This window comes from Sinohyriopsis cumingii, chromosome 9, assembly GCF_028554795.1.
Source record: "Sinohyriopsis cumingii isolate HCF-2022 chromosome 9, ASM2855479v2, whole genome shotgun sequence".
NCBI lineage: Eukaryota > Metazoa > Mollusca > Bivalvia > Unionida > Unionidae > Sinohyriopsis > Sinohyriopsis cumingii.
Window position 1 is genome coordinate 101,220,867 of NC_142969.1, and position 13,920 is coordinate 101,234,786.

Below are 13,920 nucleotides of genomic sequence, written 5' to 3' on the forward strand. Positions count from 1 at the left end.
TCATCAATATTATTTAAAGAATATATTTTAAGAATTAAATATTAAATTTAATAACTTCATTTTAATGACTAATTGAGAAATAACAATTAATGAGTATTTTGGGGAACTACTGGTCAAACGTAGCAACTCAAGAGTCACGACAAAAACGAGATGCAACCGTCGAATCTAAAGATAGAATATTATTAGAATGGTAAGATACATCTCAAATAAGTCAGGATAACATGGACGAATGACAAGAAGAAAGCCAGGAATCAACTACTTCCAGATTTATTCAGTTGAATCAGTTCTTCATTGATTCTGAAGAAAATATAGAATGTAAAAATGCCATTCGAAAATGATGCTGAAAAGAGACGAATGTCTGGCTACATAAATGTTGATTTGGAAAAATGTGTTGAGACATTGACAATGTTGGGCGAGCTCATCAACTGAAAATGCCAAGTGATATTTAATTTACAACAATTAAGAAAAAAGGTCAGAATTTAATTATTTGGGGGAAAATGGATTGATATATTCTATAAATAATTTGTATGATCTTGTAAGATTTTGGAGACTTGTAAGTGAATACCCAAATTGATTGATAATAAATATTCCAGCCAGAATCATTATTAGAAATGTTTTCTTAGATATTTTAAGTTATGAAAATTATTTGTACTAAATCAAGATTACAAACGATTATATAATGTACACGTTACATGCTACAAGTATTACAAATTAAACATGAGAAAATGAAATGTATTTTATTACTTATGTTAGTTCTTTTCAAGAAAACGATAAACAAAATATATTAATCATTACAATAATGTTGGTGTTTCACATAGGAAAGAAGAGAGGATTTATTTACAACTACACACAATTTATTAACAAACAAGCAGTTTCGGCAAACGTCCATTTTGCAAGAGGATTGAAAGATCAACACAGGGAATAGCAATATATCAATTCATATAAAAAAGGCAAATAATAGAAAGCAATTACAATGTGATATTGTTACAACGTTTAACCATGCTTCTTTTTATATACATACCACACAGTACAAGACGCAAAATTTTATTTCATACCACCTAAAACTACAGTGCATTTATTTTGCGTTAAATAACGTAACAAGTCTTATCCGAGACAAAATCCTCGTGTTGATATACCTTAAGCTCAAAAATATGTGCTGTGAAATTAAAGTAGTTGTCTTCTCTCTCTCTCTGGCTGTTTTCTGTATGATATCTGAATAATGTTTTTGTCTAGTTTTTAATTTAGCGTCCAATAGTGTATTACGACGTTAGCTGTTGTTTCGTAGCAGAAAATGATGTCTGACATGCAGATTTATTTTCTCTGATAGATGTTCAAAACCGCAAATAATTGGTAAGGGAGATAATTTTAAAGTAATAAAACGGATATCGCTTTGACGTGCTAAAAGGGAGAACACTGATGTATTTGCAAGTGAAAGCCTCTGAACCCCGTGACATTATCCCGTTGCTTTCGAATCTTTAGAAGCGTCCCAGTTTATCCTCTTTACGTACAGTGAAACCTCAAAATCAAACAATATGTGGTACCGCTAAAAAAATGCTCACCAGTTATTGTGTACTTTTGAGAGAGTGACGTATGTACGGTGACGTTGTTTGCATTGAAAATATGCACAGTGGAGAGAATGTTTGCATACCTCTATTCTACTATGATGTAATGTGACTGACATTTCTTTGGATATTGTACGTTTGGAAATTGTACGTGATTATCAGCACATTGCTAACTAAAATGACTGCTCCCTTGTGCTCAAAGAATCAGCCTGAATTAGTCTAAAGTACATCATCCTTAGCAGCTATTAAAATAGTTAATATTTTTGCCAGACAAAACAATATTAGTTTGTGTAAGTGCAATGAATGAGTTACCAAATATATAAAATGTAAACAAAAGTTATCGGTTCTTATTTTTTACAATTTACCTATGAAGTTCAGGAAGTGAAAATGACCAAGTGGAGCTAGCACGTTTTTGAAAGGTGCACATTTAGAGTAAGGCCAAGCTGCATACTCTATAATCAATATTACACCCATCAGTCATACACCAAAATAAAGGGAATTAAAGGTTCTTTGAACAATATCTACGATATACAAGGTCTTTTTTAAATAGCCAGTATAACTAGTGAGGAAACCCGCGGAAATTCGTTTCCTTAAAATTCTAACTTATGCAAAATACGAAACTGTGTGTGTGTGTGTGTGTGTTTGTGTGTGTGTTTGTGTGTGTGTGTGTGATTAGGCTTTTAAAAGTAGCTTTAACAGTTTTTCAGTCATATCGCTACTATGTCTGCAGTGTGGCAGTTTATAGTTATGTCTAGCACTGGGGCATCATGATACAGACATGTAGCATGATGCCCCACCCAGTCACATTATCCAGACACCATTTTTTAAAGTTTTTGGTATGACTTTGCCGGGGTTCGAACCCACGACCTCCCGCTTCCGAGGCGGACGCTCTAACCACTAGACCACCGGAGCAGTCCTCTTCAAGAGAGGCGCTGCTCGAAATAGAGATATATAGGGAAGTGGCCGAAACTGTCCACACAATTTAGAATTTTTAAATATTCCAAAAATAGAGGACTAGATAATGAGGGTTACTCAGCAAAGACTTAACTTCTGCTCTACAGCTTTATGCCTTGCATGGTTTTTGGATATTAAAGAAAAAGAATTTCCCAAATTTTCCTCACTGGTCATCCTTTTTTTTTTACAAAGAAAGTCATTGTATATTTTAGATATTTTCAACAGAACTATAAATTCTCCTAGTTGGTCTGTATGATTCATAGGTGTAATATGGGATATTGTGTATACAGCTTGGTCTTACTTCATATATGCAACTCATCAAATGTTGTTAGCCCCACGTGGTCATTTGAAATTCATTGACTTCAAAAGTAAATTGGAGTAAAAAGAACCGACCATATTTTATACTTCTTATATCCTTTATTCATTTAATGTATTGCTCTTTCAGATGATGGTATTGTCAACTCTGGCAATATTCAATTTTCTCTGTTCTAATAACGGCTAAAGTTAATGTAGTTTGGACAAGTTCGGTCTCATTTTTCGAGTACTTGCGAGAATCAGCCATATTTATCGACTGTCTGCAAAGATTCCATAATTATGGCATGTAAAGAAATTTCAGAGTGCATGAGAGCAGCACAGAGGTATGAAAACATCTGTTGCATTGTATATGTTGCCAATTCAAATAACGTCACCTCACACCGGTCCTCAAGACGCATTTAGTAACTGTAGATAGAAATCATAACATATCCAAGTCATCTAAATAAATATATTGCTTCTTGGTATTCACCATGAGGGCACACTTCCTTGTTTCACGATATTTTGTTACGATCTCAATAACTGTGTTATTCTCTTCCTAAAACAATAGGATGTTCAACCTGATCAGATTTAAGTGTTCATCTTTCACACGGGAATTTTATTATGTGTTAGATACTTCATTAGACAAAATTTGTTTGTTTAAATGAATGCATACACATATCCAATAAATCTTGATAAGTACCAAACACTCTGAAATAAAGGTCTCTTCCATTCTGGCCTTAATGTTTACATTCTAGTCTTGTTTGTATTTGGTAGCATAATAATGTAGCAGTCATCACCACTTAAACAACCTAAAGAAATTCATTTTTCAAGTCAAAATCAGTTTGGCTCTTTCCGTATAGTCCTTTTCCCAAGCTAATTATCCAACTCTCCAACCTGCAAACTTAAAAACGATTCACTAGTAATTCGACAAGAAGAATTGCACGAAAAAAATTTATCTTGACGTGAAGGTAATGCACGGTATTTATATCCATGGGAAAATCATCGTCTCTTTCCGATTTTAGTCTATTGTAATATTTCTGGCAAGGCAACGATCAAGGCCGAAGATATTCCGAATGTATGTATCAGGTAACTTTCGAATATGTGAACCCAAATAATGGCAGCTATGTGTCAAAGAAGCGCCCATAACAACTCAACAAGAAACTATTAATTGATTAAGAAATCGCTGATGCCAAAAAGTCACACTTGAAGCTTCTTATTATTAATGTTTGTTAAAGGCGAAATACTTCAAATAAAGGAGAAGAAAAAGAGCATAATAGTTTATAGAATTTTGTGGGAGAATGTCCACAAAAGTACACGTCACCCAAAATTAATATTTGATGTATTGATGTACAGTCATTCGAAGACCCTTTATGAAACAAGAATACTGTATAGACAACGAATATTTAACAACTCTAAAAATATTAGACACACACGATTACAAATACAAATTATTCCACAATCCTTCGGAGCCCTAATAAGATTGTGCATCATCAAATACCTTAATAGGTTCTCTGAGTCGTTGCCTAGTTAGTGACCATAGTTCAGAAGGTTTTGAAATTACATTTTTCATATTGGCAACGAAGGAGTTTTTTTTAGAAAGTAATTAAACAAAATGAACGCTAATATATTGTAATCTCTCTCTCTCTGTCTCTCTGTCTCTCTCTCTCTCTCTCAGGAGGCATGAGACGAGAGTACAAAGCAAGCACTTTTATTTGGGAAAACCCGAAAACTCTTAAGAGGATATATAGCTTAAAACATTGCATTTTTATACACAAATTCATTCGTTTAATAAAATATCTTGGTCCAAAACACTGATACTTCATCATACGAAAACATGTTGTTATCTAACATACACTGGATTAGAAGTCACCAACAAAACTTTAATTTTAAACTTATCAATCTTATTGGATGAAATTTGGGTATGTTTTAAAATGTACCAATCGCAGATTCAAAATCTAGTCCTAACAATGTTAAGACGTGTTTGTGATAGCTATAAACGTTCCTACAACATCAGGTAAGGATGAGATGTAAAAACTAAATATTTGGCAAACATTTGTTAAAAAACGTTAATTAACAGTTTTATGGAATGTGCATAATAACACTGTAAAATCAGAATTTTCTGTGAGTAACGAATACTCTCAAAAGTAGAAACTTCATAACGTCATTTAGAATTGTTGATTAGCACATTTATAAACACTATAATTCAGCGAATTTATTCACAAATATTTTGATTTTACAGCATTTAATATAATCGATATCTTTAATGTTCAATACATATCAAATAAGACTTTCGGTAACTATCCATCACTTACAGATCCCACAAAAGGAGAACAAACGGGTGCCTTCTCTGCTCTCCCCGAAAGGAAAAATGAGTCGGACAAACGGAACTTCTTTACATAATATGTTTCCTTTAGAGTTCAATGGTTAAAATTATGCCCGGGAAATGCTTAAAATACAGAAACGTCCGTGTGCTTCGACTCCTGATTCCCGTTCTGGGGATTCGTCCCAGAGACCCCTTTCTTTGTTTACGTGCCCTAAACGATAATACATTATATGTCTGGATAACCCCTTCCTCACCGCATGACTTTATTTTATTCAATTTGACTTATATATGGCTTTCAAAATAAAGCTCTGGCCTTAATTCCACAAACACGTGCCTTCAGTTAAGTAAAGATAAAAGGCATCTGATTAGCTAAGTTCTACTTGGACATCTATTTCAACCAATCGGGTCCTTGAACTCAAAACGTAAACTGAGGTCTATAACTAAGTTATTTATTGGCGAAATTCAGGCCTGGACGTTTGCAGGTATGGACTGAAAGGTCATATGATCTTTAACTACAATCAACGCTTGACATTATGACCTTACCGTTCAGTCAGTCGTCATACAGGTGCATTTGCTTTGTTATGTATAAATGTGATACATGAAACTTAACACAGCACGACGTTAACAGTCAACATAGGGGTCTGAACACATGTTCTAATGTGCCGGAAATTTCGACAAAAGAGTAGGCTGTGCATCAACCTATGAATATATTATTTGGACTGAAAAGTGCGTCTGTCATAATGGAATACACGTTCCGACGGCATTTCTTAAAAATGGCAACATGGTTTTCTATTTACATAGACGAAGGATTGCTCTTGCTGGAAGTAAGACGTGTTGAAGAAGTTTCGGACATTGAGACCGAGCTGGATGTAATCCTGTCCACTCTCTTGACTATTAGCCCGTATAACTCCTTCCTGAAGCGTTGTCCACTGAGGCAGTACAGAATGAAATTGATTGAGGAGTTGATGATGACGCCCAGTTTTGCGATGGAGAAGGCCTTGTTTACCATCTCGTGGTTTGCCTGAAATATGTTAAAAATAATAAACGGTCGAGTTTGCAAACCAAACGACTAGAATGCATGTGCTGTAAATAAGCTGTGATTGTCCATGAAGGTTAAGATTAAATACATAACCATATAAATCATCTACTAGTTGATGTCGTATGTACATTAGACTCTCAATAGCCAATTGATATTGGTACTTGCTAAATCCCGTGCCAATATTCAGCCACTGTTGGAAGATGTTATCAAGGTTGATTGGGATATTCCGATATTTTCGATGACAGACAAGATGGTAATAAGCCTAAGCATTATTTGTTCATATTGTTTCTGATGTTGTCTTTCCTCTGTGGAAAACGTAATTTCAAACGTAATTTCAAGAACAATTTTGACTGAAACAATTATGGTTATAAACGAATGAATCATTATGAAAATTTTGTGTTCTGTAATTTAGCAGTAGTCAAGTTTTTCTCTTTTTCATTTGCAATTAACACATGATTCAATTATATTGTTTTTTTCGTACGCAGCAGAGATAATTCTCGTAATAATTAGCATACATTTGTTGTCGCAGTAAAAGGCCACACAGCTACGCCATTGCAATATATCAGCAAAGTAGAATCGGTCATACGTGCACAGCAAAAATGGTACACAAATAGACACAACAATCAAATATATGATCATTTTCTAATAACTATTTACATACCCCATTGGGCTTCATCATGAAGAAGCACTGAGTGATGCACTGGAGGGCAATCAGAATCAGAAACGTGAAGGTCACGGTGAGTAGAAGACGAGTGATTTGAGCCTCCTTTTTCTTCGTCTTTTCTTTCATCTCCTCCCCTCTTGCTTTATTCATTTTTTTGTTCGCCAGAGACACTTCATGGATTATTAGCATATTTAGGATGAAAATCGTAGCCCAAGGAACAAGGACTAGAAACATGCAATGTACCCAAAATTCATATTGATCACTTCCGCCAGTTTTGCCGAATTCGGCTTTCGTGAAACCCGGATCATCCGGTTTTGCTCTATCTTCAACGGCAACAGCACGAAAAGTCCAAAAGTGGGGAAGGTTGATGATGAAACAGAGCAGGACGATGATCCCGATCCCGGTCAATGCTCTTCTGTGGCTGCACATCGTCTGTAAAATAATTGATTCTTTAACATTTCTGTCATTTTATTTTGAATGTGAAAGCGCGCTTTCGACAGTTGCCATTAAGTGCCAAGTATTGATAAAATTCAGTGTTTGCACAGACAACATTCGATGCTTACGATTAAATACTGTACAATGATAAACATGTCGAATATCGAAATTTGTCATTTGATGAGGTATGCACGGATTTGTTTGTATTCATTAATGCATGTAATAAGTGACTGAAAAAATTCGATGACCAGCATGTTACAATGAGTTGAAATGGTTTGTTTATTATATTGTCATGCTTTCTCATATCATTTTGTATTTTTAACGGCAAATAAAATAGTAGTTAGAAAGTGTAGTATTTCTTGCTCATATGTAAAACTGCATCGGAATTGTGTGTGTGTGTGTGGGGGGGGGTGGGTGGATTTTTAACGTAGCTTTAAATTCGTTTTAGTCATATGGCTATGATGTCTGCAATGTGGCAGTTTATAGCGATGTCTAGCACTGGGGCATCAAGCCGCAGAATATGGCATGTTCCATCCAGCCACATTATCCTGAAACCAGGCCGACCAGTCTTAACACTAACCTCATAATGCTGAGCGCATATCGATGCATCAGTTAGTACCATTTTTATAACTCTTTGGTATGACTCGTCTGGGGTTTGAACCCGCGACCTCCCGCATCCGAGGCGGAGGCTCTAACCACAAGGTCACCAGAGCGGAGGAAGAATATTCAATAAAAAGTTATATATTTAGAAGAAATTAATAAAGGTAACAGTATGTTATAATTTTTATCCGACATTACTATCCTGCTATACATATAAAGGAGATATATTTGATTTAATTTAATTGTCTGTAAGTTTTAAATTTTCTTTTTCATTACGTGTTAAAGTAATGTACTTTTGTTTAATGGAATTTTGTATTTTCCAGAAATTAGTTTGACCTGAATGTTTTGATGTAAACAACTAAAGCTGACTTAGTTCCCGACATTGATTCAGAAACCGGTGAGTCAAGTAAACAACTTTCTATTTTTATCTTATTATTAGAGTAAATTGATTGGTTTGGGTCATATTGGGAATAGGTGACATTAGATGTAAACAACATATATTTCGAAATTCTGTTTTTCCCGGAATTTCGCAGTAGTCATGTTTAATACCGGTGTTTATAGAGAATTTAGTTAGTTTGGGCTTACGAACACTTGATGTGAAGGAGTCCGTTTCACTGTGACTAGTTTGGAGTTACATTTTAATTTTTCTTCAAATTATTTGGATTCTAAAAGATTAGTTCGTTTTCCTGGAAATATTTTAGTGCTCATACAGACTTCTTGGACAAAGAAATTTCTTTAAATTTTATTCGGAATTCAAACGCCGAATAGTATTGTCTGTATAACAACAAAGAACTATAGACACAACAGCACTATACTAGCTATATTATACTTCATCGCCTTCAATTTTCGATTTTTCATCGGGACTCAAACTCAAATTTCATTAGAATATTTTATTATTAGAACTTCTAACTTAATAACTCTTCGATTATACTAGAAATCAATTTTGGATTTAATTCTTAAAACCGTAACTTCTTTTCCTAATTTGTACATTGTTTTCCAAAGGAAATAATTATTTGCTAGATTTTACAAAGCTTGTTGTCTTCGCTTTTTCTTTGTTACTGTTTGTTAGAGCCTAAATACGTAACATAACTATATATATATATATATATATACACACAGATAGACTGATTGGTGGATAGGTGGATAGATAAATAGATAGATATATAGATAGATAGATAAATAGATAGAGAGATAGATAGAAAAAACTGATAGGTAGGTAGATAGGTATATATATATATATATATATATATATATATATATATATATATATATATATATATATATATATATAGATGGATGGATGGATGGGTGGGTGGGTGGATGGATGGATGGATGGGTTGTTAGGTAGGTAGGTAGATAGATAGATATAGATATACTGATTGATTGATTGACAGGTACATAGGTGGGTAGATAGATATAAAGATAAATCACAATAGATAGATAGATAGATAGATAGATAGATAGATAGATAGATAGATAGATAGATAGATAGATAGATGGATAGATAGATAGAATGACTGATTTATAGGTAGGTAGGTAGGTAGGTGAGTAGATAATTAGAAAGGTAAATCGATAGATAGGTAGGTACGTAGACAGATAGATAGGTAGGTACGTAGATAGATCGATATATATATATATATATATATATATATATATATATATATATATATATATATATATATATATATATATATAACAGCAATTAGCCGCAGGAATCTTACGGCAGCAAGAAACATAAATGCAGACAAAGACATAGAAAAAGAATATAGACAACAAGAGCCAAGATAAAGAAGAAGACGAAGAAGAAGAAGAAGAAGATGATGATGATGATAGACGACGACGACGACGAAAAAGAACGCTTCGTTTGATCAGAAAATATCATTTTACCTTGGAATAGCCAATCCAACACACTTGGATGTATCTGTCAACAGTAACACCAACCGTTATCCAGATGCTACATATGACGAAGAGGAAGAAAAACGGATATCCAATGTAGGAGAAAAAGACACCATAAGAGTACGGAATTTTGATAGTTGGTTCCATCATCACAATGCTGTCGGTTACAAAGAAAAAGACAAGGACCCCAATGTCAGCAATAGCCTGGGCGATGAGATATATACCTACAAAAAACGAAGTTTGTAAGTCGTCACTATATGTATATATATATATATATATATATATATATATATATATATATATATATATATATATATATATATATATATATATATATATATATATATATATATATATATATTTGGAATCTTTGTTTTGTTGTTTTCGTTATAATTGTTTTCCAATATATGTTGTGTACATGTAATTATATTTGAAAAAATGATTACAAAGTAAACATCACCAACGGGTAAAATAAGAATTTTGCCCGAATTGAAAGGTTTTATATGACATTCATCTCATAGATTTGATATAAATAATTACAGAGAACAATCTATTTCATCTCATGTAGTCGCACACTTTAATAACGGTTTCCACACAGTACAATATTTTTCATTTTAGTATATTGATATAGTTAATTCTGTGTTGGAACTTCTGTTCATTTGGATTCACCGTCTTGATAGAATATATCAAAATGGTCTAAATTCAAACGTTTAAAATGACATATATTAAAATATAAATTCAAAGTATATTTCGCATTTTCTTTTGTTCATGTGTTCTGGTTTATAATGATTTTGCAAAATAAAAAATCATATCAAATATTTAAAGTAGAATATGTTAATTATTCATCGAACCATATTTTAAAATTATTCCTATGATATTATTTCTATCACGTTTTCCTATTTTAAATTTATTATACAAAATAGAACAAAATTTAATTCTTGTTGAATAATTGCAGAAGGGGACATAATTCAAATTTCACTCCTTAGAATGAGTTTATTTACTTTCTTTTTAAAGGTGACATATTTTGCAGTTAATATTTTGATATTGACAGATAAATTAAAAAATAAAAAGCCTATGAAAATGATTATGTACAATCTTCATTATACTATCCATTAAAACTACATAATGTGTGATGTGATTTTGATTTTTAACCTTGCTTTAACAATTTTTCAGTCATATCGCTACGATGTCTGCAATGTGGCAGTTTACAGTGATGTCTAGTACTGGGGCATCAAGTATTAGACATGTAGTATGATGTCCCACCCAGTCACATTATCCTGACACCAGGCTGACCAGTCCTAACACTAACCTCTGAACGCTAAGCGAGGCAGCTGTAAGTACCATTTTTGTAAGTCTCTGATATGACTCGGCCGGGGATCGAACCCACGACCTTCCGCATCCGAAGCGGACGCTTTAACCACTTGGCCACGGAGCGGTTAAAAATATATCATAAACTTATGCACTAAACATAATAATAAAACAGTAATACCACTGTGCATCTCTATTTATCCACAACGTTCTAACACGAATGTATAATACTTTGATACTACGGGAGGATACGATTTGATCTAGAAATGTCCAGAAGGATTCTCGGAGAGGAGCATAATGGTCATAGTGCGAGTTTTTGTGTCATAATATGACATAACCAATGTATAAGCAATATTAATTGCTAAAATATTTTTAGGGGATAACATCGTATTTGCTCAGGCATATCAACACCAAACCTGCTACGATCTTGTCAACGACCTTAAGTTATTTGGCCATCTGATCCACAGAAAGGTAGTTGCTCAAGTGCTTATCCATCTTGACTGTGGTGGGATCCACCTTAAACATCATTTGCTATTGCTTCATGCCGCCAATAATAGCATAGTGTGCATGGACTACACCATAATAGGGAGGATCATGACGCGTTTAATTAAGGAACAAATTGTTGAGCTCGTGAGCAGTTCTTAACAGTCTCAGAAAGTATATAACTCGGTGACATAAGAGATGTTCTAACTTGTAAATTATCAGATCTTTTCATCAGGTTACCTTATGCAAAGTAATTACGGCTTCATAAGAGCATTCAACGTAAATATTTAATAATAGGTCAAGATAGAGCGTGTAGTCTCGGCTTAGACACAAAACAAGAAGTAGATGTGGTAGTTTGTCATTGATGGGTTTGTGTTAACAATTTAACCACCGTCCAATCTACTAGATTTGTTCTGATGTACAACGTGGTTCAGTTAGCATTCGTTGTGCCCTGTACATCTAACCGCGTGTTGTTTATTCGCTAGGTGCGTCCTGTGAGACCTCGCACATGAAATTCCTATTTGGATATATCTGCCTGGCACATGATCGCGATCGATTAGTCGTTTGTACACAACATCTATTCGCTGAAATAAATGGTTGGCAAAGGCCTAAACTGATTGGTAATTTGTTGAGTTGAGACGACAATGCAACTGTGAATTGAAGCCGCTGCGGTTATCAGGTTTCACGCCAGCAACAAAATAAAACTAATATTATTTTGATACGCCTGTCTTTCACATCTTGTGTTGTGTCTGCGTCTGACGTGGCTGTTCACAAAACAACATTGTTTACGCGGCTGTATCTTTTGTCTATAGCCTTACCACCTACATTAAGCACAAAAACGCCTTGTACAATTATTAGAGGATAAGAAGCTGAACAAAGATCCACATGACCTGTATGCCCCATGACCTGTATGCCAAATACAAAATAAAGTGTTTTATCCTTAGATACGTTAGTCATTTAACAGGCTTATGTTTTTGTAGGTGCTTGTTTGAGCGTTCACTACAACGATGTTATTTGGGGTGGGGTGGGGTGGGGCAAAATGTACGTTCACGTACTGTTTTAGTAAGCTGTAAATAGCCGAGGCCAAGTTTGTAATCCTGACCAAATACAACACATAACGATTAACCCTCGACAAGATCAATTAATATGCCTACGTCTATATTGGTGCCTGGTTGCGTGTTTAGCAGAATGTCGCTGTCAGGCACAAAGGGTATGTATAGCTGTGTGTTGTTGGACGCGTTTTTGGCTTGTATTGGTGCCTTATCAACTTTTATGCTGTTTGTAATCATGTAGAGTTACGCAGGACATTGTTCCACATGATGGAGGTAACATACTTGGCGCCGACAACAATTCTCCTGCGATTATTACTCAGCTTTAGTTTTAATTAGTAAAAAGCAAACGTTCATTAGAAAAAACTTGCATGCGAACATCTCAAAAGCGCATTGGTTCCTGCATAATTGTCTGCTTATTTAATGTTGGCTGCGTGGGTGTCTTGTGTCGATTCGCTGTTAAGTATCACGTTGTTTGGTCACATTTAACAGGCCATTCTTCACGTAGCCAGTTTTGTTTATACGATTTCCAACAATCTCTTCTACTTATATATCTATATTGGAGTCTCCGCTCCCTCCCCTCAAATCCAAAAAAATATACAACAATAAATAACTCATTTATATAACTTGGCTATAAAGAATCAGTTTTGACTCAGACAACGTTGCTGTTTCCAGGCATAATGTTTGTTTCCAGATAGGGCATTACATGATTATACGATCAGCAGGTTGCAGTAACATGAACAACAGGTTCAACATGATTCTCAGTGTAATTGACAATGACTACTCGAGCAGTCAAGTTGGTTAAAACCTTTAATCGACTTTAGTGCAGCAAAGAAAATTACAGACACAGTAGAGACTTCCAAAAGGTTTTTTTTAAAAGCTAATTAATAATATTGTGTTCGTTAAAACCATGGAAAATATCAGAAAATAGGTTAATGTTGAAATAGTTAGTTTGCAGGAGTAGCGTAAAAAGGAATTTGGCATCGCAAGGATAACGCGCAAAAATTGGTTCCTATTCACACGAGGAAATCGTGTTAAAGGTAAAGAAGCTTTTCTACAGTCACACTTTTGCATGGTTTTCATTATGGCTTTGTAAAATTAAAATAAGATGATCAAACCGAGCTGGGTTATTTTTTTTTTTACAGATATGGACAGCATATGCTGTGAGAAAATCGGTGAGGATGTTTACGATGCGATATTATCTGACTTTCTGATTATCCGGCTGATAGCGAGCTTGATGACGCTAGAAACGAAATGTTTATTGTAGAGTTCAATGAGGAAAACGTAAACTCCTAGTTTTCGTTCGGCAGAGT

General features: G+C 34.4%; 1 protein-coding gene across 3 annotated transcripts in view; it reads right to left on the bottom strand.

Moving 5' to 3' along the window:
• Positions 1 to 251: 251 nt before the first annotated feature.
• LOC149792347 (FMRFamide receptor-like) overlaps positions 252 to 13,920 on the bottom strand; it is a 66,062-nt gene continuing 52,393 nt past the window's right edge. For all 3 annotated transcript variants that reach the window (XM_089970922.1, XM_089970921.1, XM_089970919.1), the window contains exons 3-5: positions 9,759 to 9,991; positions 6,834 to 7,268; positions 252 to 6,154 (exon numbers count right to left, since the gene is read on the bottom strand). In XM_089970922.1, coding sequence (XP_089827048.1) covers positions 5,927 to 6,154; positions 6,834 to 7,268; positions 9,759 to 9,991 — 896 coding nt within the window. In that variant the 3' untranslated portion in view covers positions 252 to 5,926. The remainder of the gene's footprint in view (positions 6,155 to 6,833; positions 7,269 to 9,758; positions 9,992 to 13,920) is intronic.